This window comes from Amia ocellicauda, chromosome 13 (assembly GCF_036373705.1).
Source record: "Amia ocellicauda isolate fAmiCal2 chromosome 13, fAmiCal2.hap1, whole genome shotgun sequence".
Classification (NCBI taxonomy): Eukaryota; Metazoa; Chordata; class Actinopteri; order Amiiformes; family Amiidae; genus Amia; species Amia ocellicauda.
The window spans coordinates 34,574,930-34,600,486 of NC_089862.1; the positions used below are offsets into that span (position 1 = coordinate 34,574,930).

Genomic DNA, 25,557 nt, shown 5'->3' on the forward strand with positions numbered 1-25,557 from the left:
CGAATACAGAAAGCCTATAAACGTGCATTTGAAGTTTCTTTCGTGAGGTAGATGGAGGTCTGTGTCCTGAAAGGTGATGCAGTAATCACTCTGAGGTCCCTTGGATGGAATCACAGCTGACCTTGTCCTGCAGGGTCGTGTGGAGTCGGACGCAGAATGATCCAGCCCTTCTAGGATGTTTCTTGCCAATCAGAGCAGTCCGTTGGACCGTGCAGACGTATAATTACGCTGTACAAAAGCTTTGGGGGGAACACAGGATCTGGTTTCTCTTTCCAAGTCATTTTCTTTGAGCACCAACATGCATAACATTTACACAAGTTAATTTGACTTCCCTTTAGATTCTTGTTCTTTTTCTTATTCTTATTCTCATGAGCTCTGAATCAGTTTATTTGGAGTTGTATTCTACTGTGCTATACAGTCATAACTCAATTAAATATTTATTTTAAATAGGGTTCACATAAACTAAATAATGTGTATATATATATATATATATATATATATATATATATATATATATATTTGATATTGACCAAAACTCAGCGAATCATGTGACCAACCATCACGTCTCTGACTTCTGTGGGGAAGCAGCTCGACAGAACAAACCCGACCAGCACCTCCGAGACCTGCTGTCTTCATCCCCCCTCCCCTCGGAGACGCTGCAGGTTACAACTTCGGATGGTTGATACAAGATTAAAAGACTCGGTTATGACTTAGAGCGCGAATTAACCTTGTTGTTTATGGTTTACCCCAGTTCAGGGTTTCACAATCAAATGTTTGCTTGAAGCATGTACGGTATGTATTATTGATTCTCATACTATTCTCTCGGAAGAATTATCATTCATCAGATCATGAAGTGAGAGTAGTACGGTTATGTTGACAGTGTGAGTTAAACCGCTGTGTTTGTGGGTCTCCTCTGCTTCCCGAGTCACCACTGTTTATTGCACAGACATTAGAAACAAAGAGAAATAGACCTAGCAATCACAGGACTGGAGAAGAGTAGGACTGCGTAGCTGCTCTGCGTAGGGCTACATTAATATCAGAGTTTCAAATGGAAACACTTCAGACCATATAGAGGCCTTGACGATGCTTTTGTCTTATCTGTGTATAAGTGCAGTTAATCCCAATGGTTTATGAACAAAATCAAGCAAACAAAAACACACAAACTGTACATACAGACAGGTGACAAATGAAAAAGAACAACAACATGCAGTGTCTCAGTAAGGTGTTGGGCACCACGAGCCCCAGAACAGTTTCAATGCTCTTGACACAGATTGTACGAGTCTCTGGACTCTACTGGAGGGATGAACACCATTCTTCCAAAAGATATTCCCTCATTTGGGGTTTTGATGATGGTGGTGGAGAGCGCTGTCTGACACGTCGGTCCAGAATCTCCCATAGGTGTTCGATTGGGTTGAGATCTGCTGACTGAAGGCCGTAGCATATGAGTCACATCATTTTCATACTCATCACACCATTCAGTGACCCTCGTGCCCTGTGGATGGGTATTGTCATCCTGGAAGAGACACTCCCATCAGGAGAGAAATGTGTCACCATAGGATAAAGGAGATCACTCAGAATAACTTTGATTTGCAGTGACCTTCCCTCTAAGAGGACAAGTGGACCCAAACCATGCCAGGAAAATGCCCCCCACAGCATAACAGAGCCTCCGGACCCCCTCACTGTAGGGGTGCAGCAGTCAGGCCTGTCCCGTTCTCTTGGTGTCCCACACATGCACTCGCCCACTTGTCCAGAACACGAGCCAGTTGAGCGTCTGTGTGACTGAAGCTCCTGCCAATTAGATCCTTTCCTCTTGCCATCTTGATCCAAAATTGAGGTCAACTGGGCTGCTCAGCATTTGTATACATGCCACAGAGCATGATGGGATGTTAATTGCTTAATTGTATCATGCAGTACACCTGTTTGGAGGCGTCTGCATTCGTTATGTTCCTCCACACATTTATTCAGGTTTTCCTTTAATTTGTCAACTGTCTGTATGCATATATATATATATTTGAATGGAGAACAATATGTATTCCTCCCACTGCCGTGCTGTGTTCGTGCTCTCTGGCAGCACCGACGATCAAACCGTACAAAGTGTCAATGCAACTTTTATTATTGTTTTTGAAGCCTGACCTTGACCCATGCGATATATTATTAATCTTCTTCTTTTCCTAAGCAAATGGTTGTTTCTTTTGGTCGGACACATTTTCGAACAACATCGGTGGAATACTAAAATATGAGGTTTAGTAGTGAGTGTAAGCGATGCCTTCTGTTCATAATCTTTCTCCTGAAATCAACTAAAAACAAATGTGTCTTAAAGATGAATGCTGTCTGTCTTGGATTTCTAGTTTGCGTTTCCATGGGGTAAAGAGTCACTTATTTCAGACTGGCAGCTATATGATAAACTGCTTTGTGAATACTAGATTACAATATGCAATACTGTAAGAGAGTTGTGAATATTTCTACACTCCTGTAAAGTTATCCCAGGCCTGCTGCACAGCTGAATGAAATCTCCCCAGTCCAGTGTAGCATCGAAAAGTGGATCAATGGAGCAGCGCAGGGTCGAGATTACGAGCCACGAGCCGGGATGATTAAGGAAAGCAACAAGCTGAGGGATTGCGGTACTGTTACTTTTAAATCCGTGCCCAGGCAGCAGCTGCTGTTGTGAGAGCTGTTCATTTGAAGGTGGTAACATTTGAGTGTGTTTGACTGGGATGCTCCCTTCAGAAGATTTAGAAATAACTATATATTGGTTATTGATATATTTTCTTTCTCAGTTCTCAGAACAAATTTAAATACGTACAGCGCGGTTCAAGCAAACCAGCAATACTCACAGTGAATAGTTCCCGGAAGGGGTTAGTACTGTATCAAGGGCACCGGTGCAAGAGCACACAAATAGATGTTTCCCTCGTGGTTAAACATTTTGCTGTAGTGTTGTGTCTTGTACGCCGGAGTCAGACAAAATAGTGACTCTGGGCAGAAGTTTCGTACACAGGCTTCACTCACTGGCTGTGAGGTGAGGAGTAATTTCCCTTCACGGTTTCAAGCTTGATCCATGGCTCTGTGATTTTGACAAAGCGCATTCTTACGCAGTATTTCATTTCGAATTTGCAATGTTTTAAAATGTAAGCCCAAGAAGGACAAAATCCATTTCATATGGTGAATGTCAAGTAAGTGCCTTTGAAGTACTACAGCAGTTAACAAAATAACATACCTGTACTGAAGATTGATGGATTCATTAATTCATTCTGTTGATCTATTTATTTTATCTCCGAATCGGTGAATATTTTAAAATTTTAATTTGGTTTTCACCATCTTCATCCCTACAAAGATTTTAAAATCCATTTTCTCTTTGTTTTATTTCTTAATCCCAAACTTATGTTGCATGTTACCCCATGACACTCGGAGTTTTGTGCTTATGATGGAAATTAACACAAAAAAAGGTGTTTTTTTCCCCTTCCCCTTCCCTTTTTTAATAGCTCAAGTGGTTTCATTAAATTAGCACGCTGTGTGTTGCAGCTCATTAATGAACTACAGCCATATGCTTGAAACGCGCCGGTCAGGAGACGGCGAGAGGGAGGCCCAGCGCTCTCGTACTGGCGGCCTTGTCCTTTCGCCGGGCCTCTGCTGACGGGGAGGCTTTGAATTGGGGAGACAGTATGGCCTGCTATTGGCGAACCAAAGGTAGTCATGCGTTATTGGAGCGCAGCCTACCGAGCTCCACATTACACAGATGTGAAGGGCTGATTATAGCTGCTTCATAATTAACAGTGATCAGATTTGTTTTGTGGCATAAATGGTGCATGTGTACAACATTAGCCATGGCACTCTCATTCAAATTCAGCTCAAGGGCTCAGCGGCAGACGGGTCACGAGCTTCTGGGACTACAAGCACAAGCTCCTCCATATGTTCTTGCTGCATCTTACTACGGCTACCAGTGCAAGATAAGTTCCCCAAAGAACCTAATCGTGTTCGGTAATTACAGCGCGCCTTTCTGCTGGCTAGAAATAAGGGAAAAGCTAAAACACTCCCTCATCAGATAATTTGTAAATTACTTTACATGGCGGATGCCTAACTCAGTTGGTTTTCAACTGCTGAAATTATAAATAATTGTAACAGATGTGGCAATATGGCTGGCCTCCAATAAACGAGGCCCCAGATAATTTGGCCGACCCTTTGACAGGCCAATTTAATAAAATGTGAACAAAATCTTCTTGCTAATAATTTATCATCCCTTCTCCCAATTGGTTAAACTTAATTACCCTAGCAGTTAACAAGGTCACACCCAGATGCCAAACTCGGCTGCAGTTTTGATAATGCAATCAGGAATCGAGAGGTGATGACAGCGTTGTTGTTTTTTCATTACCTGGCTCCCCGAAAACACAGGTGGCAAAGCCTACTTGTCAGTTTTTAATAATTATATGCTATTACGGAATGCATAGTTAGCAGATTGAAGACCGCGTATTAGCACTTTTCCCTTTTTTCCTTTTCTTTTTTTACCTTTAAGTATGATTGAGGTCCTAATTCATCGAGATGATAATGCACCGGAGCGCATTTATACTTCTGCGGTGTCAAGAGTGTGATCGCCTGCCCCATCAAAAGTGACATGAGGCATGAGTCTTCACACCCCTGTCTGCCCGGGGGAGCGAGAGCCTTCGCTGTGCCTGAGCGCGGACCCGATCATCAATAACTACGCGACCAGGCCTGCGCCGCGCTGCCGCGGATGTCGGCCGGGAGGGGCGGCCCTGATCCAGGTGGAGATAGCGGACGTACGGGCTCCCGATTGGGCGCGGTGAGAACAAAAGACCGGGAGGGAGAAGCCGATCGCATCGTCAGCTGAAACAGATGTGCAGAGCGTCAGGCGTTTAAGGAAGGCCGTCCAGAGTCAAAAAGGCAGCTGTTGGTGGTGAATTTATTGAGGTGTACTGCGCCGTTTCTCGCCGAAGCACGCTGTCTGGTGTAGCGACCGATATTGCGGCCTCTTCATGATTAGCCACCCTGAAAATAAATACACAGACTGACTCTGTCTGTGTCACATGGGCCACTTTCACCCAAACAACTTGCACAGGATGAAACAGGACTTCCTGGTGTTTCTCTCGCCCTCTGGAGTGATAACGATGGCACCGCGGGTGTAACGATTTCAGTGGTGGTGCTGGTCACCCTGTCTGACATCTGTTATTGCCTCCGCCGCCGAGCCGAGCACGAAGCCAGCCCACACACTCATGCTGCGCCCGCCTCTCTCCGTTGTCTGCCGACTCGTTTTCATAATTTTAATGGGTTCTGAAGATGCTCTTAATTGACTCGCTTGTAGGTGGTGATGAATAGATTGAGCTCGTCTGTTGTCTGATTGAGCTGGCTCACTCGTGCCTGGCATGGAGAAGTGGAGCGAGCGCCTTCACCCCCGAGGTGCCACGCAGAGTGTCATCGTGGCCGCTTCACACCAGCGCGGTTGGACGACACGCGTGTGAAGTCGTCACGTGCTTATCTTTTTATTTTGTATTGAACGAATTTCACAAACTCTTCAGTCGTAGATGTTACAGATTCTGATATAGCTCGACCTAACTAGGGAACGTATCCCTGTCCCCTCTAGCAGCAGCTGCTTCTCACAATAAAAGGCACGGGTAATTGCTGCATAATATGATTCTAGTTTGCAAATCCTACGTTTGAGAGAGTGGGAGGAAAAAAAATAATCTAAAGTAATACCACAGCTGGGATTAGAAATGTGTTACAAGTCACAAATTATGATAAACTTTTTAGTGCTCCCAGTGTCAACAATTCACAGGTCAAAATAATTGCTTGTGAGCACTCCGGGGACTGCGCTGTCATGGCATGTTGCTTCATTCCTAGGGGCTTAATCTTCGCCGCACACCTGAAGCATGGCAACTGTGCATGGCAAGCAGGCCCCGGGGAGCCGCGCTGTGTGTTTGATATCTGATCACTGCGCGAGGCCCTCCGTAATGAGAGCCTTATTAATGTCTGTCAGGGGAGTGGTCGTGCCATATCTTATCGCTGATGTTGGCAGAATAACCAATTTGTACACTGTGTGTGTACAAACGTGCTCCCCGCACTCAGTTGTCTCCGCTCGTCTCTGTACAGCCATTGTGTATTTTTATTCGCACTTTCTTTCTGTAGAATTCACCAATCAACTAGGACTGCAGCCCCATCCCCAGCAATTGTTGTAATTAATACCCCCACACAATCCGCAATATTTAATCTGCCGTTTTTCTGCTCTGTGTCTCTCAACAGCCTCAGCATGATCAGGCAACTTTTGCTCATATATATTCAGATATATTCAGCTTGACTAGCTTGTCTATTGCTTCCAAGTGCTGCTTGGTTAGAAGCTGTTTTACTGCAGTGTTGTTGCAGGGGAAAATGGGAGGAATACTATGGTGTGATGATGGCGCTACAGGACTAAGGCCTAGTGCTAAAGTCCTGCAACTGGGTTTACCACTTTATGGACAGTGGGCCTGAAAATAAAATGGTTTAGGAAATAATAATAAGAGAAATGACTTGCTTGTTAAATGTCACCAGCATTCACAGTCCAACCCAGAAGAAAAGGACGATATTAGAAATTACCAAACATTCGGATTATGTATGTTGCTGTTTGTTTGTTTGTGTATTTATGTATATTTGTATGCTGGAACTTATAGTAACGCAAATTCCCAGGAATGAATGCAGATGGCTGTAAATGATAAATTACCCAGAATGCTTTGTATGCTAGTTCACAGGAAGTGGGAGGAGCTTAGTGCATTTAAGAGGAAGCTGTAATTAGTGAGAGTCAGTCGGTCTTTGTTTTGGAGTGAGTGAGGTCAGCAGGAGCTACAGAGGAACACAATAACATCGGTCATGAGCCTTTGCTGCACCTTAATGTTTGGGGTGTTGTCTGTTTGTGTCTTTGAGTATGTATAAAGGACTTACGGACATTTATCTCTTTCTGCCTGTCCATTGGTCTGTCTCTCTGTTGATCTCTCTCTCGTTCTATCTTTATCTGTTCATATATTCATGTGCTCTTTTATTTCCAGGAGCAGCAGCGCAGGTCCTCCGGAGAGCTGGAGTCCGTGGTCGCCACCCAGAGCGCGGAGCTGAGTCGGCTGAGGGAGCAGCTGCAGACGGTCAACGCGAGGCTCGCGACTCTCAGCAGTGACGGGGCACACAGCCGCACACAGGGGCCGGAGAGCCGACGCAGGGTAAGGAACAGTGGATTATTACTGGTGTGGGTCTTCCTGTTGGGAGTAGAGCTTAACTCCTCTTCAGTGTTTGTTGCAACATGTGTAGAAACATTTTCCGGCCCTGATCTCAATCCCATTGGTCACCTAGACCTACAGACTGAGCTAGTGGCCAGTTAGGATAAGACTGTAGAAGTCAATGTCTCTTACTCTGCGAGGAAAACACATCAGAGTAAAACAACATCTTCACCTCCAGACAGCAATGAACAAGTTTATATTTAGTGTTCTGCACACTGAAAGCAAAAGGCCATGGAGCTGCTGGGAGCTGAACAGGCATTTGTTGTGCAGTGAGTATCACAACCATTGTGACTCTTTCTAGAACAAACTGACAATTTTTAGAATAACATATTCTGAAAGTGATGCTCTGACAAGAAGGTTACGTTATATGATATATATATATATATATATATATATATATATATAGGAATGAATGGTTTGGAACCAAAATAAAAAAAGAAACGTCGTCTTTGCTCAAAACTATCTTGATGCGTACGTAGGTGCTCAGAGTTGGCATCCGCACTCCTGACGACATGGAAACTCCATTAGTCCAATATTGTGCCTCTGATGTGGGCCATTGAGTTTTATCTGATGAGATGGGTAACCATGAATGGAATCGGAGCAATTGCCAGGAAATGGGGTAGGTGTGTGCTGGCCTGTATGCGTGCCAAAATCAGGCCAGCACACACAAGCATCGCTATCGGGGCAATTCCTGAGGAGAAGAACCTTTTGGTGTCACTTAGCGTTCCCTAAAATATATATCAGGATGCAAAATCAACATTTAGGGCATTTTCAGTCAGTGGTTTCTTCTGAATACGTGGAGTGAAAGACCGCCCTTGTGCTGATTTGGATTAAATGTGAACATGTACGTGCTTGTAACGGTAGTTTTAAACGACGCTTTTACGTGGCAGCGTGGAATCCGAACGGCATCAGACCGTGACGTCACCTGGCCCTGCTCTGCTGTGTTCCCTACTGTGTGCAGCTCCCTGTTTGGCTGTTAGGACCATTTAAGGTACAATTACCAACAAGCGTCAGTTCAGTGACTCAAGCCCACTTCACATCGCAGACAATTGGCTCAAAGAAACTGAAGCCGGACGATGGGATGGTCGGTGTTTCCTAAACACTGGCATTGAAATTAAAATGGCTTCTTCTTGTTGTCTTTCATTGTTTTCCTTTTTTGTTTCTGTTTTTTTAATGATCACCCTTTGGCAAGACAGTTTACCCAAATAGGATTTTATTTCTATAACACTTGAGAGAGAAGTCCCTCCCTCTTCCTCACACACAACCGTGCTGCCAAAACCCGAACTACTAATCCAGCTGAACCATACGCACAGTCAGATGGTCTCAGCCTATTAAAAAAACAAAAGATAGCATTTTGATATTTTTTTTCCTTCCCAATTTTGAATACTCAGCTTCCCCCCCACCGCCTGTCTTTTCCCCTTCAGTTTCGACTGGCCAATTATCATTCATCCCGGGTCACCGCCGCAACCTCGGCAGAACCCGCGGGGAGCCGCAGACAGCGCTCGCTCGTCCTCCTCAGAGTGCTGCGCCTCCCCAGGCCACGCCGGCGCTTTTTGTGAGAGGCTCGGATGTGAAAGAGCAGCGTCTTTGTGTCAGACGAGTACAGCAGCCCTAACTGAGAAAACCCTGAACCTACGGGCGCCCAAAGTCGTGTCCCGTCCCCTCGGAACTCCCGCCCACGGTCGCCTGCTGCCGCTTCCTGGATTCGGACCCGCTTCATCAGTGAGCCCGTCCCACATCTGATAAAACCCCCCTCACTTGTATCGTTTAATGTGGAGAGAGGAAACCCAGAATCGCACGTGTCGTTGCCTCATTATTTCTGCAGTGGGGGCAGATAAAAGATGTGAAACAAACTCCGGGGTAGGGAAATTTCTGGCCTTTTTAAGTCATAACTAATTTAATCTCAACCGAAGGGTGACAATTACACTTTAAAGGTGTTCTGGTAACTTGAGGCAGAAGGGGGGGAGGAAATAAAAGGAAAAGACAGGCAGTGTACTTTCTCTCGCTCGTTTCCCTACGGTGCTCAGCGGGTGTAGTCTTTGTTAATGCTCTGAATCACCATTTTCAGTTATTTATAAACAGGCGGATGAGCCTCTCTCCAGACGTCCCTCGAAACAGAAATATTATTGTTAGCGGGATTACATTTGGGCGAACTCCGAGGAACATTGCCTTTTGTGAAGTGAGTGCAGGGCAGCAGGGATGGTCCGACAAGGCCGGTGTCAGCTGTGGCTTCTTCGTGACGGGAGACGGATTGCTTGACTGGTGCCGTTGGCGGCTTTGGAAGAAATAAACACTGCAGACGCAATTTGGATGACTTCAGTCTCGCTGAGTTCATACAGACACTTCAGGACGGCTCCCCGCCCCCGTGTTTTCCAGATTTAAACCACGTAATTTCACTTTTCATGGCTTCCCAACCACTTGTATGTTGTGTACTCGAACACTCCCTTACATGGGATCACGGACTGATGGAGGAGAGAGCTGGAACACATACAGCAGGACAAGCATTGGGGATACAATTGCCTAATCTGGTGTCCTGTTTTCACTGATCTGAGATTGGAGGGGAGATCTGCAAAGACACTCAAATACAAAGGTTGTTTCATACCAGTACGGTGTGTTTTCCTGTCACTGAAAGAAAGGGCTCTGAATGCCTGGCGTACGCTGCTGAAAGATAACTCCTGCCTGCCTGACTGAACGGGCGATGTCATGACACGCACAGATATATGACTTGCTTATGATAAACATGAAGTGGGCAGAACAAGATTGGACTGATTGAGGACCTGCTAGTAGACAAACAGGGCACCAGTATGTTGTATTTTCAGCTGCGAAGCTGGAACACACTTTTGATCTATTTATCATTATTTTTAATTATTGCATAAATTAAAAGCTTTGCACAGTAGTTTGACCATATCAGTTCACCCCAATCACTAATCATACCAAAAAATAGCACGTGACTTGTATAATAAACGTATTAACATCTCTCCCTGAGAACCACCTATCTGAAATGCAAAAGTGTGTCAGAGCTGGGTCTCCTTTCAAAGCATCCCGTTCCTATGTGTGAGACTTTGTCTAGGCTGCGTGTGGGATTGTGCCATATGTGTTTTCAGGAAATTGCGATGTGGAACATGGACACATCAGGCGTGGAGAGTCTAGGGCCCATGACCGGGGTCTCGGCTCACGATGAGTGGCGACAGTGTGACCCACGTTGTGCGCGACTCTAAATGTTATGACACGCCACTGGGGGGCTCAGGGGCTAGCGTGGCAGGACTTAATCAAAAGACTACTGTTTCCTCTAATACCCGTTTGCTTTCGCCTGGCTTGATGTGTTAGTAAAGTCATTATAGCCCATGTCAGACAGAGAGGACTCTGCCACCAGCCAGCTGCCAGGCACTTGTCTGAGGCTTGCGCTTTGTCCTGGGGCTGTGCAGCGCGTTGAGGCTGGCAGAACATGAAACCATATCAGACAACCCTGACGCACACAAACGCACCGCTGCTCTGCAGAGGCAGTGAAACGCATGTGCTCAGACGCCTCGCACGACAACACAAACACAACACAGAAAGTACCGCATTGCTTTCCCATCCTCTATACAGATATTCATTTTGCCATTTCCCCTTCTGCTTTATCACACATTAATGATAAATAGCTATTTAAAAAAAGTATGCAAAAATACTGTATAACACAATGTTATATTTTTATAACTGTCTTATAACATTTGTTGTTATAATATTGTATAACATTTTTTAACTAAACATCCCTGATATGTTTGATGGGTTTCTTTCCAGTTTTGTAGATCTTTGAAATAAAATAATGTATAGTTTGTGTGTGTATATATATGGAAAAACTCACTCATTGTATATAGATTTTGTTTTTTAAATCTTGGACAGCATTGTATTGATTACAGTATAGTATTCGAAATAAACTGGCATGTTTTTAATGATAGGCTCAAATCACAAATTTGATCTTTCCCTGTAATCAAAAGTGCGGACGCCTGAGTCTTAGGTGATCAGGTTTAATATATTTTAAACTACTGCACTTTAGGAGTATAATTTCAATAAGACAATTGTTCTGCACCTGCATGTTCTCCCGTAGTTACAATGATGTCTTTCTGATGGTAGCGCATATTTATGGGTCACAGAACAGTATATATCCTTCTTCAGCAAACTTGAGTGAAATACGTCTGTACACTGCCTCGATCAGTCAGGCAGCAGAATAGAGAAGTACATCCCCAGATATGGATATTATTTTAGTCCTCCTGTTTTAGCACTTAAAAATCAAATATGTATTTTAGTGTCAAATCTGAAATCCCCTAAAACGAAGGTGGAAAATAAGCTATAACGTTATATTGATACATGTTTGTGGTGGAGAAATAATAATACCTCTGGGGTATTTTGGAGATGTGTACTTTTTTAGTGTTTTTACCTTACCCTTTCTAATAGCATGCGAATCACGGTATTATTATTCATATTATTTTTATTTGTTTGTTATCTCCTGAAACATCACATCCCACCCCCTGTTAGTAGCCACAAAGGCTCACTGTGGGTCCAGTTATAGCGCCAGCAGAGCAGCGCCATCTGCGGTCCTGCGCTCGGTCCTAATCGCGTCCCGGTGGAGAGTCCTGTCGGTTGTTGTGCTCTGCTGTGTTTTCCTTTTCAAGCGCACCCTATAACACTTCAACGCCCATTTTTCCTCCTCATAATTGCTCACAATCGGTAATAATAAATAATAATAGGTAGTAATACATTTTAGGGTCATAATTGTTAAAAAAAAAAACAGACCATTGACTGAATGTTGGCTTCCTGGGAGAACGGCACATGTTTTTATAGAGCGATTGATACTGAATGATAGGTGTGTGTGTGCGTAAGCCTTGTTAAACTTCATGCAAGTTTACTATGCTGTTTAATTCGGACTCCCAAGTTATTTCACACAATATTGACTTCACTGTCCCTCAGTAAAAGTAATTTAAAATGTCGTTCCTCATGTTGTTCACGACTCTCCTTTGTTTTATTCCACTTTTTATATTGAAGAACTTGTTTCCCCAAGTACACTTAGCATCTATGAATACTCATTTTACAGAAACTTTATCTTCTTTCTTCCGATTCACCCGGCTCTTCCGCTCTCAGAAAGGAATTCAAATACATCTTGGAAGTCACATTACGTTTAACGACCATCTGGTCAGTTCCCCCCTATGAGAAGCCGTCTCTCATATTTATATTCTTGGAGCATATTGTTCCCTCTGCTTTACAATGTGTTTAAGTATTTCAAAGAAAGAGAAATAATTTCCCAATTGTTTCCAGTTGTCCTATCAAGTGTAACCTTGGACCCTCGTAGAGCAATTAGCCTAGCCTCCATCCCCTCCTTTGTAATGAGGTTTCTTGCATTTCTGAATCTATAACCCTTTAGTCTCCCCTAATGGGACGTCATTATTGTGAAAGAAACAATGTAAATGTAAATGAATATACTCATTAGCGAGTCACAGAGAAACCTTTAGTGGTATCACTGTGGTACTTCTGCTTGTTATTCCTTGGGTATTCTAGATAGGATTTTTATAATTCATTATTAGTATTCTCAATTACTTGTACTTTAATTTTGCATGCTTTTCATAATACAGTGTTCAGACTTGTTCAAGCGTGTCCCGGCTCTGTCCTCCAGGACCCCCCTGCGAAGCGTTCAAGGTCTCTGTCCCCGACGGGCCGTGAGGGAGCCGCCGAGGGGACGCAGCGGCTCAGGATGGCGGAGAGCCGGATCCGCAGCCTGGAGGAGCTCGTCGAGTTAAAGGTGAATGCACGGCCTGCTCTCTTCCCCTCTCCCTCGCCTCCCCTGCCTCCTCTCTCCGAGCATGATTATTTGGGGAAGGATGAATCCTGACGCTGGGTAGAGGCGGGGAAACGCAATACACCGTGGCGCCTATAACCGCAATCATCATCATCGGCGCGCGGGTGAATGTGTCACCGGGTGGTGCTTAGCGGGGCCCCCTCAGCGGCCCAGATGGCCCACGTGTGGCTCTCCGGCCCGGCCGAGCATGAATGTTGAGCACCTGTTTACGGCGCCCTCTCGCGCAGCCCACCTTCGCACCAGCACGGGTTATAACGTCGGTGGGGAACTCCGCTGCCGTGAAAGTGATGGAGGGCTGCTGTGGTTCTTCGTGGAGGTGTGGTGGGAGATGTTTGCCGGCTAAAGAGATAGGGTTTAGAGGTTTTGTTTAGTGCTTGTGTGTGTGTTTCTTTGCTTGTAAAGGTGTGAGTGAAGGAGAGATGCTCAGTGGCACAACATTAATCTTCTGCATGGTAGCCCGTCTGAGGGAGATCGATCCAGAACGTCCGATTCTTCTTTTCCAAACTTGTTTTCCCTGTGATTCGAGTACAGCCCCGTGCGACGCCACGAGGTGCAACATCGGTGTGAGCCGTAAGAACCGAAGCTGTGTTTCGCCTGCCGGGTGTCACGGCCTTGTCAGCCAAAAGCAATCATTAAGCATCGTCCAGTGAAGCTGTTTGTCAGCAGCACTAATGAAACTGTAAGTCTTAAAGGGGCTGCCTCTTACAGGGGTCCCGCAGCAGCGCCCGGGGTTGGTCTGAGCAGCGGGTGTGAAGCTGCTCCTCGGACGAGAAAAGGCTGTGTTTGCGTTTCAAGCTGCAAACATTTTTGCTGAAGTGTAATTGCCTGTAATTCCAATTAAAGGGATTACGGCTTTGAATCGCCAAAACATTAATATTTTACTAAAGGAATGAATAAATATGAATGTGTTTTCAGAGTGTGCCAGTGTTCGACTGGAAACTTATGAAATGCTACTGATTACTGTGAATATACCCAGATACATTTTTAAAGCTTTGTAGTGCTAAGTTAATTAAGGAAGCAATTAGGTTCTGGAAGCTGGAAGCGCCCACTCGGAATCATTTTGTTGCATATGTTTTTTTTGTGCCATTTTAAATTATTATAATAATTAATTCATTAATTGTTTACAGTCCTTCTTGGTTAAAACCCCAAACGTGCCAAACATACCATATCATTGGCTGCAGTGGACTGTAACTGAGTTTACCATCATATTTTAATCTTCCTGGTGGTCTCTGTTCATTTACTTAATGGGTTAATGCTCCAAGAGTTTTAAGGTGTTAAAGCAGCCCTCCACTAAATGTCACCCTTTATAAACAGAGCACTTGTTGTGAGAGCCTGCGTTTTACAAGTTCATCACTTTTCCTGGCTCGGGTTTAAATATTCAATAGGGCAGCCAGCATCGATTAAGCAGATGTTGCTCCCCGGTGACTGGTGGCTTTGCCCGTGGATTTCTCCTTATATAATGAGTATCTGAGTGGAACAAGATCAGAACCAGACAAAGCAGAAAAGGCATAAAAACTTTCACCTTGAGCGCAGGCAAAGATCATAGTAGGCATCTTGTGCAGAATTAAATAACCTTTATAGTTAGTCTCGGAGGATTCATCAAAGGCCTCCAGCGACGAGAGAATGCAAGAAGGAATGCAGACTTCTTTTTTTTTTCTTTTTTTTCTTTTTCTGGTTTATTTCAGATCTCTAAATTCCTTCTTCCTGATGCGTGCTGTTTATCAGCGCGGTTCGCTATCAATGACCTTAAACTGTGTGCTGCATTCTGCTCTCCTTCCCTCACTCTCTTCTTTCTTCTCTTATTCAGCCAGACAGAGATGCAGCAAGTAATGTAATTTAATTTGACTGTTTTAGCTCATTTTCTGAAGTGACTGAGATCTTGGGGTTCTCAGCGGGGCGCCGTGTTAAACCAGCGGATCATTTGATGTTTTCTGTTACCGAGTTTCAGTGTGCGGTGAAGTGGAAGTAGTTGTCCGTCGATGAATCACCGCTGTGCCTTCTTTCTGTCCGTCTGTCCGTCCCTCCGTTCCTTCCTTCCTTCCGTCCTCCCAGAAACTGCTCCTGCGCTCGTGGGCTCGTTTGTTTGGTAAAATCTTGCTGTTCCACAGTGAGGAGAATTTGAGTGGATAGTGAGATCAGAAGACTGTCTTTGATCTTGACTTGCGTCTCCGAGAAAGTCAAATCGGCCCTGGTTGAGAACATCTGGGAGGTGGGGGTTGTTTTCTGATTCTTTAACACACCCTCTTTGGGTAAAGCTAGACCTCTGGACTTTTACTGCCTAGAATATGTATATATATATACTTGTATGTTTCTAGTCTTCTGAAACAGTGTTGGCCTTTTTTTTCCTCCTCCAGTGTCATGTTTGATGTGTGCCCAAAACATCAGCTGCCCTTTAAAATGCAGTAGCCCTTGTGAACGGTGTGGCACAGTGGGGTCATCCAGTTAAATTCACGAACCAAATCAGATTGTAACAGTAGCATCCAGTACATGAAGACTGATAGCCTCCGAGGATTTGAATCATGATCACATTTGCACCAGCAGCATCGTCCTTATCGACCTTTTAACTTCTATCTTCTCCGCACTCTGCGTGTCTGTGAAGGCAATGAAACTGCGGGGGGCTGCTGGCACACCGGTCAGTTAAAAAGATTGTGCAGGACTCCGGATGGCCCTAAACTAATCGGCTGCTTAATTCTTCTGACCTTCATCGCTCTGCTTTCCCCCCACTGTTGAGAAAGAAAAGACGGCAGGATTGCTCTGCTGCCAGTTTGCGGTGGTTCGTGCCACTGTAGGGGGGGATGCGTGCCCCAGAAAGATGTTGACGGATCCTTATTTTGTGGTGTTGCTTTTTTACTCTCGTTGGCGAGAGGAGGAGTTCACTCGTTATTGTTGTTGTTGTTGTGTATGGTATAGCCATGTTTGGTTATAGTTTGTCATGTTCTTTTTTCTAGGTAATTTATTTAGAATTCATAATTGAATTGCGTGCTTCTCAGCTCAGCTCTCTTGCAGCAGGTTTTCCTTTAAGGACCTGTCTATACTTAGGCCATTCAGTGCCCCCGCCTCACCCTGCTGATGACAAACATCCCCTTAACACGATGCTGCCCCACCATGCTTCACCATTGGGATGGTGATCTTTGGGTGATGCGCCATGTTGGGCTTTTGCCAAACATAACGCTTTGCATTTAGGCCAGAAAGTCTTTGCCACATGGCTACAGAATCTCCCGAGAGTTTTTCTTGAGTATCAGACGGGCCAGATTTGTGCACCGCTCGGGACACTTTGTCACATATTGTCAGACTTTTGACCAGTCTTGGCCATAAAACCCTGTGGTGGCCTCTTGGCAGCCTCTCTGATCAGTGTCCTTCTCGCTCAGTCATCCAGTTTGGAGGGACGGCCTGATCCAAGTAGGGTCTTGGTGGTGCCGCACACCTTCCACTTCTTAATAACCATCTTGACTGTGCTCCAAGGATATGGAAGGCCTTTGATATTGTTTATAACCATCCCCTGATCCGATACTGAGCTAATTTAGGATTGGGAGGTGGACACTTATCCATCCAAACTATTTCAGTTTTTGTGTTGAGTACATTTTCTACAAACTTCTAGAATATTGTTTTCACTTGCAAGCTGTGCAGAAGAATCTGTAGATAAAGGAAATTCATCGTATTGCATTGTATTCACAAGCTTTGAGGCAGTAAGTGTTACTTTTTTTAAAGTGGGTATAGATTTTATATAGGCACTGTGTATGTGTATGTTTATATATAATAGATATATTTTTACACTTGAAGGAGGAGAAAGGAGAACAGCGGAGTGTCAGCATTGCATTATAAGTGATGGGAAAAAGGATCTGACAGTTGTATTTTGATTCTCCTGTCAATACCGCGTAAGAAGCCGTAACCCAATGAGACATGAGCAGTGATGGAGAACGCCACAGGAATCGCACCGCAACACGCACAATCGTTAAGAAATTAACCAGAGAATGCAGTGTCAGTGAAAACAAACACATATCAATAGTGGGATCATAACATTCATATATGTATTTGTTGCATTTCATGCTTACGTGGTGAAAAAAGGATGAATGTTTGATTAGAGTCCCCTCTTCTCATGGTCTGTGTGGATGTTTTGAGCTGATGCACACGTGTGAATGTGGTCCTTCTTGGGGTACGACAAGCAGACAATCAATATGGCAGGAGTGTCTTTAAGAAATCCCCACACCAAGAATGTCTGCTTCCCAAAAGTTCTCTTGATACATATATATATATATATATATATATATATATATATATATATATATATATATTTCACGCCAGATAAACGTCAATATGCCGACTAAATATGAAACGTACTTAGTGGCAAGTGAAGTGTGAATGATTTTATTTCCAAACTGTAAAATACGACAACGTCTTAAATGGAGAATACAGAATACAGAAACGTCATTTCTTCAATCTCTCCCATTAAAAAAGTATATTTTTAAAAGAGAGCGCAATACAGATTTATTTGATTCCGCGGCGCTTTGACAGAAAACACACCAGAATCACAACCAGACACCCCCCCACCCCCCGCTCTTATTATTATTATTTTTTTTCTCTTTGGTTAATATTTGATGTTTTGTAGTTTTCCTGTGTGTTGGTTGTGTTATTATTTTCCTTTTTTTAATGGCCGCAGCATAACTGATGTCCTCTGTGAATATCTAACAGCAAATCCATACTTGTCACATTCCTTATTGTAGTGCTTGTTCTTTTTGTCCTTGTTAATAATAACAGGGTTCAGGGCCTACATTTCCCTCTCCACGGGGCAGCTGTGTCATATCGGCAGTAAACAAGCTCTTTCCTTCAAACCGGTCGACAAGTCTTAGAGCTCTGGTCACTGGAGCAGAAACCTGTCCTGTTTTAGCCTGCCTGTTTAAAGTGTTCTCCGTTAAGGTCAGAATAATGGTTTTTTGTCAGGAAAATCTATATATTCACCTTAAGTCCCATGTAATTTTGGGTTTTTAATAGCTGCTAGCCTACCCTAATATTTCCTGACAATTCTAGGTGACCCTCACTCAACAGCAAATCCTGCTGGGTGAAAGTAGTGTGTAAAAGCTGTGCTCTGTCTCGTGGACATTGCATGTAAATGTCTGGGTCTAATTGTGTCTCAGGTGCCAGGCCGGCTTTGAGAAACACTTGTCAGAGCTTCACGCTGGCAGGGAGAGAAATAAATAAATAAAATAGATTGGGGGTGGGAAAAAAAGGAGCGCAGACAAGAAACACAGTGGAGAAAAGTTTACACTTCTGTAGAGGTTTGGAAAAGTGGATATAGGGCATTTTAAATCTAGTCACTCTGTTTGTAACATATTGTTTTGAATTTAAGCTGGGGTTAATATCAATATTCCTTACAGTATCTGACCTTGTGGAGGCAGGGTCTGTACATTGATGGTCATTCCATTCATATCTAATTGTAAATGTATTCAATTTGAGCCTCATTAACAGTGATGATTGGTCCACCATTTGTTATCTATTGGGTTCTTTGCTTAATCGCTGGACCAGATTGTGACGCCTCTCTGTGTGAAGAAGTGTCTCCTGTTTTCTGTCTTGAATGCCTTGAAGCCCAATTTCCATTTGTGTCCCCGGGTGCGTGTGTCCCTGCTGATCTGGAAAAGCTCCTCTGGTTTGATGTGGTCGATGCCTTTCATGATTTTGAAGACTTGGATCAAGTCCCCACGTAGTCTCCTCTGTTCCAGGGTGAAAAGTTTCAGTTCCTCAGTCTCTCCGGTTGCAGATTGGCTATTGAACATTTTTAATTTGTGTTTTATACCATATCTCATAACTAGGCTTGTTACATTTCTATAAACACTACTTGCCTTTAATTTGCCGACCATTGAAACATGTAGATCTGTTTCTAAACAAACGGTACAGCCATCAAGATTTGCCCTTGAATCTTCCTCGGCCCTCGTAGAATCACATAATCTCACGATGAATGACTAGTTAATTGCTCTTAAAGCTGCATCTCTCTGTATCCCCGTGTTCCCCGATCCTCTCGTGCCTCACCGCTGCTAACCCGATGTCCGTGTGCCACGCAGAACCAGGAGAACGCCGAACTGCGGAGAGCACACGAGAAGCGCCACGACCGGCTGCGGCTCATCCAGACCAACTACAGGACGGTCAAGGAGCAGCTGAGGGAGGCGGAGGACGGGCAGGGCAAGTAAGTGGTGGGCGGCTTCATCGGCAGCACAGGTTTGGCAGCGCTCTGTTCGAGCTTCTCCCCGCTGTGCTCTAGAACTCCATACAGCAAGAACCTTATCTGAGCGCTCCGTGTGATTTGTTAATGTTCCATTAGGAGTTTGACCTTGTCGCCTCTGATTGGCTGAAAAATAGACAACAAATGATAGTGTCAGTACTGCATTTTGGATCATGCATCTCTTTTCAACAAATAATTAATAATAAGCAATTGTTCTGGATAATTACGGAGCCCCCTATCTGCCACGCTGCTCTCCGATTGGCAGTGTGGAGTACAGGGATGTGTTAACAGTTTGTTTCTAGGCTAACGGCATCCTGAAATAGAGCAAATCCAAAGGGGCGAATCTGGCCTGAATTGGAGACAATAGGAAATGACTTAAACGCACTCTGTTAACATTGAGAAATCAGCCCTAACAAGTCAGAGGGGGGATTCAGGCCCTTGTTGCACGCCGGGGCGATTATGCGTTCTCGGAGGACGACACGCTCTCTTGACCCCTGTGTGTGTGTCTGTCCTTCTGTCCCACTGGCTGACTCACAAAACTGTGCAACGGAGGCAGATGTAACGTGAGATGACGACACGTTCCTGGCATGACATTTATTTCTCAATATAATGTTCATATCAGCCTCTAAAACAAGCCGAAAAACTTGGGACTTGTAAGGCAATGGTTGTAGATTTTATTTTTATTTTCAATGAATAACTCTGCAAGAAAAAGTACACATCCAGCCTAAACAACATCCAGTCAACTTAAAAGGCGTCTCTCAGCGAATCCCCGGAAAAGCAAGTTTCTCAGGACGTTGGTAGAGATCAGGCTGCGTTGAATAAGACCGCAAACTGCCTGCAGCCTCATTAGCATGCATGGGCCCTGCGCCGGAACAGCCCTGCGTAACTCGCGTGTCATTCATGATTATCTCTGTAGTTACTTAACATCAGAAAGAGGCAGAAAAGTGATTCCAAAAAGAGTTTGCGATCAGTGAGAGGGGTGGGGGAATAAGCAAATAAAATTAAATAGTAATAAAACATCCTGGCTCTGATCAAAGCCCGGCTAATTTACAGCTTTATGGAGTCAAGGCAATTAGCTCTGCCTTCCAAAAGTCCGGAGTTTTGATGATGACGGGAGCGAATCCTCTGCGGAGATGGGGGTGTTGGAGTGGGGGGTCACACGTCTTCGCCCTCGGATTAACGGCTCTGACACTGGCTGGGCGATGCGTTCGGGTTTCACTGTTTTAGTATTTGTTTATTTGGTGTAAGTGTTGAGAAAGCGAGAGAGGTGTCGAGTTGTCGAGAGAGACGCGGCGCTGAGCTCCGTGACGCCATTCCTACTCACCGTGTGTCTGTCCTAGTTCTGATGCTTTATAAAAGAAAAAAAAACAACTTAAAGAGTCATTATCTAGTCAAGACTCCTAACAGCAGCCAAATGACTCCCTTTGACACGTTTGGCAGCACTTATGCCCAATAGAAGAGGTGTCTGCATTGGTTTACACAGTGACCGAAGAGGTTAAATTGAGAGAAAAGGTGAATCAGAGATATCGGTCCTTCAATTCTCATCCATAAAATTTATCTGCCTACTGGTTTATTCAGTCTTGAGCGACTTGTCACTAGTGGTATTGTTTACTCACTGACCGAGATTTGCAGGAAAAGCTTTCCCGTAGAAGATAAGGGAGAAGTAACTCAGTTTAGCTCAATATAATGTCCTCTCTGCCAGCTTTGAGAAGTGTTTTCTGCAGTTCTTTTTCTTGTAATAGTGAGTTAGTGCGTAGTGCCAGTAGTGCAAGACAAACAATAATATGAGCTGCGGCTGCCACAGAAAATGAGATTGGAAGTTAACGGCACATTTGACATGCTATAATCGCTGGTCAGTTCTAGTAAAAGCTAAATTACTACGTTGAGGATGTAATGTTGAAATATACATGATGTGTTTTTCTTTGTATACTTTGTGTACTATGTGTTTATTCTGTTATGTATCTAATATAGCCAGTGTAACCCTCAAAACAGTCGAGGTAGGACGTACAATTGTGTCCAGATTACAGGGCTGTGACTGTCAGAAATTTGAAGAAAAAGAAAAAATGATATATAAAACTCTCTTCTTCACCTGACCCGCGAGAGGGATCGCCTCGAAACTGGCAGCCAAGTGTGACGGTGCCTGTCCTCCCATGTCTCTCTCTGCCCAGGGCGGGCGGCCGGGCGCGGGGCCAGCGAGCCGAGCCGTGGCAGCTCCGGCAGGAGGACAGCGATGCCGTGTGGAACGAGCTGGCGTACTTCAGGCGGGAGCACAGGAAGCTGTTGACGGAGAAGTAAGTGCTCGGCTCTGTTATTCACTGTAGCAGGGTAATGTCGTTTCGGATTGCCCCCCCCGCCCCCAGCGTGGGACACGTCGCGGTCACCCGTGAGAACTTCGTGGCGCCGCTCCCTCGCGCTGGTTATTAGCAGCCAGCGGGGACTCACACGAGATCATTAGCCAGCTCTCATTTATAAAATAAGCACTCGTTTTCATCTGCTTTTTTTTTTTTGTGTAACTCATTGCTGTGCGATGAAAACGTACAGCATTATTATTCCTGTGACACGCTTCACAATGGAAACCTTCACTGCCTGTTCACCCCCCCACACCCTTTTATCAATGAGCCACTTTAAGTGCAAACAGCAGATCATTAAAATAATTTAGCATTAAAAATTAAAAAATATGTTAAGGGTGATTCATTTAGTTCTGACTCACAGGTGCAGTTATGTGTGTGTGTGTGTGTGTGTCTATCTCTCTCTATCTCTCTATCTCTCTCTCTATGAAAATATAATATAAACCTAGAGCAGACCAAGTTCTTTCATCGGGGCGCAGCGGCCCGTTCCTCTCGGTGACAAGTTTAGCCGCGGCGAGAGTGGCTGCATAATGCGATGGAGGGATTGTGTTAATTAATGTGGCTCTCATCTGCTGGAGGTGTCGCTCTTCATTAGCCCGTGTTCTGCACACTGCCGGGCCCCCGCTCTCGCGGCGCGGCGGTGAGGGGATAACCTAGCCAGCCATCCTTGTTTGATCTCCTCGCTCGGTACGTGATGCAGGAGGCCTGGGCTCTCTCGGTTCCCTGCCCTGTCCTGCTAATCCCAGCTGAGCTCATTACGATGTAGCCTCGCTGCCTCTCTCGGAGCCAGAGCTGTCCAAGCTAATTACTGGTAGCAGCCGAGCGGCCTGTTAAGGGTCTGCCGCGGATCTGCTAACATGGTCCTTGGAACTGACCTGCGAGAAGCACGAGGGAGTCGCTCTCTTTCTTGCTGTGCAGTGCCTGTCCTCCGGGGTTAGCGCTGATCCCTTCACGCGGCTTTTTCAGCTGGAGTAAGTGCAAAATAAACTTGGCGGGGTCTAACTCGTGCTTTAGAAAAACTCCGGCGCACCCCTTTGATCTTGCCCGCTCACAGACTATTACGGGCTCAGTGTGATAAAGTAAGCAGAGCTCTCTCGTCGTCGGGGCGGTGGTGGGGGGGGGAGGTAACGTGCGCGGCCGTAATTAGGCTCCGGTCTTTATCAAGCTGTTTTGCAGCTAGCGAACTAAATTATTGTTGATAGGCAACAATTAAGGCCGTGCCTGTGCGATAACACGCGGACACGCCGGCATCAGGAGCCCGATAAGTGGCGTTATACCGTTCCGCTGACCATGTGAAGATAATTGTGCTTCTGAAGGTTGTGCAAATAAGGGGCTTGTGCTTTCCTTGACGGTTAATTACTGCCTGGTTATAGCGTTCGGATTGGATAATTTGTGGTAAAGGCGGCTTTTAGGCACTATTATCACGACAGTGTTTTGCGGGAGAGAGTATTTTAATGTTTAATGTATTTATGCATCTTTCCCTTTTTTTCCCCTTGTCTTCAAATAGTTACAAATGCTTTTATTTTAATATATATCACTCTTCAGTTATTCAAAAAGGAGCAAGAGCCTCACACGACTTATACCTGGCTTTGATTATTATTTATTTAGCAGTGCTTCTCTTGCCCTTGCACGGTTCATGTTTCTCTCCCCAGTTTCTCTTTCAGGAGTCTTAAACTACGGTTAGGGGATTTTAGCACTAAGCCTTGCTGTTCCCGAGTTGAAAGGCGTTTTCGCGCTCCGAGGGAGACAGCCGAGTGTGCTCTGAGTTTGACACACTCGACGCTGTGCCCCGGGTTAAGCTTCAGTGTCGGACCGCGCTGCACAAACTGAAAGCGTCTAGTATAGTGAGCACCTATAGCAGAAGACGCACTTGAGTCCTCCCCAGATATATGGCTTTATGGATATCTTTCTGATGTAACCCTATAAATATGTGTTCATACACATCATGGGTAGATTTCGCTTGCTTGGTTGAATGTTGATTAATAATTATTCAAGCAGAAACCTCCATGATGATGCAATATATCAGAACATATTGTATAGCAATATATCTCTGATGTATTTATTTATTTTCTGATGGGTAACAATACAAAAGCATTATATTATCACAGCCCCAGTCGAAAGAGAAACTTGCAGGCTAAGCACAAACAACAGAGAATTACTAAACACGCATAAAAGGATATTCAACTGGTACAAATGAAATTACAGGGAAAGGCAGTTAATATAAACTACTCCCTCACGCTGTGCGGTGCGGTGTGCATCTCGATACCAAGTGCACTTGAAACAGTCTTCATCAGGGGAGCCGGAAACTGCATCTGCTCTTGTTGTAGTTGATGTGTAAGAGTACTTTGAGTACTGACCGGGTTGTGTCTGGCGAGGGAACGGTCACCTCAGTGTTTTCTCTGAACCCAATTGAGGTTGACAACAGTGATGCCAATGTTTTGGTGGCGGTTCAGATTATATGTTCTTGTCAAGAGTAAACAGCCTGGCCTCAGTTTTCTCTCCTCGAGTCTGCGTTTCAGGGAAGAGTTATTTGTTGTAGAGATGCAACACTTTAGTTCTTTATCAATTTCTGTTCTGGAGCCTCAAACCCGCTCCTGAGGATTGTGAGAGTTCGCTTCAAGGCTAGTCCAACGGGGACCGCGCTACAGTGTGTTCAGTTCAGATCCTCTGTATGCAATGGATTAATAAACACTAGATTAGAAAGTGTTTAATTACGGTTCAGAGGTAGGCAGCTCCTCTCTGAGAGTTTTTTTTTTTTTATTGTACTGTTTCGGTGAAAAAGCTTTAGCGTTTCGGTTGTTTTTGCAAGCTTTCAGCGGAAATGGTTCTTTCAGATCATTTGAGGTTCGATTAATGTGTAACTACAATAAAATTAATAAATAAATTGTATTATTTTTAGTGTGGATGTGATCAAAGGCTGTTCAGGAGCGATTAGTACGAATCAAATCTAATTTCCTCGAGAAAACGTGTTTATGCGGTCGACGGGGGGTCTCGAAAGGCATCGGATACGAATCGCAAACATCTTTGTTGTCCTTGTGATTGTGAAGCTCGCTCTGCATTAACAAACCGGGTTAATGAACTTTAATCTCGGCGCTTTACGTCGGGAATGTTAACCGGCTCGCGCTTCGCAGGCAGGGAGAGACGATCATTTTGTTATGCTGCTCATTATGCCCCTGTCATTTGCACTCCGCGTCCCTGACTGCTAATTGTTGTTAAAGGCCTGTTGGTAATGCGGAAGGCATTATTTAGACCATAAACACCGCAAACACATCCCTGGGAGTGGAGATCTCCTCAGACGGCATCAAAGCATAAATTAAGCTCGCTTTACTGAGAGAAGCCTTTAAGATCATCTGTGCGGCGTTCCTCCTACCGCGAGTGACCATTACCGACACGCTCCCCGACTTTGACTCTAATGGAGTTTAATAAAGTTTATGGTTTTCCGTGCTTATTTTCGTTTCATCTTGATTGCTAAAAGGTATTAGAGGTAATGAGAGTCTTTTGCCCTCGGTCCAGTGCCGAGCGAGGAGCACACAAAGACGGGATGTTTTATGCATGTTGTGAAAGGACCACACGGACCCACGCTGTTAATTATTTGCTAAGTTAATTATTCCAAAAGCTTCCACTTTTCAATTAGTGATTTAATGATTTCGCCAGTTTTCCCTTCTTCTTCTGAACTTTTTGGAAGGGGTCTGCCATGAATTTCTGAGCAAGGAGGGTCGTTCCAAGGGAGAGTGACTCTCCAGCCTGGCAGCGTGTTTAAACTGGTCACATTTGAATTCTGTAACGGTCACAATAATTAACAGAGCTTCCTTCCGTCCGATATCGTGCTGCTGCGCAGGAGTTTATTGTGGCCGAGCAGCTCCCCTCAACCCTCATCTCTGAACGATACCTCAATACAAACTAGACCGTATTCGCTTTAAGGAA

General features: G+C 44.6%; 1 protein-coding gene across 2 annotated transcripts in view; it reads left to right on the top strand.

The window, feature by feature from the left end:
• The window catches only part of cntln (centlein, centrosomal protein), a 106,204-nt gene that overhangs the window by 28,908 nt on the left and 51,739 nt on the right, over window positions 1-25,557 (top strand). For both annotated transcript variants that reach the window (XM_066720709.1, XM_066720708.1), the window contains exons 10-13: window positions 7,023-7,187; window positions 12,892-13,017; window positions 19,128-19,249; window positions 21,454-21,576. In XM_066720709.1, the coding sequence (XP_066576806.1) occupies window positions 7,023-7,187; window positions 12,892-13,017; window positions 19,128-19,249; window positions 21,454-21,576 (536 nt within the window). The remainder of the gene's footprint in view (window positions 1-7,022; window positions 7,188-12,891; window positions 13,018-19,127; window positions 19,250-21,453; window positions 21,577-25,557) is intronic.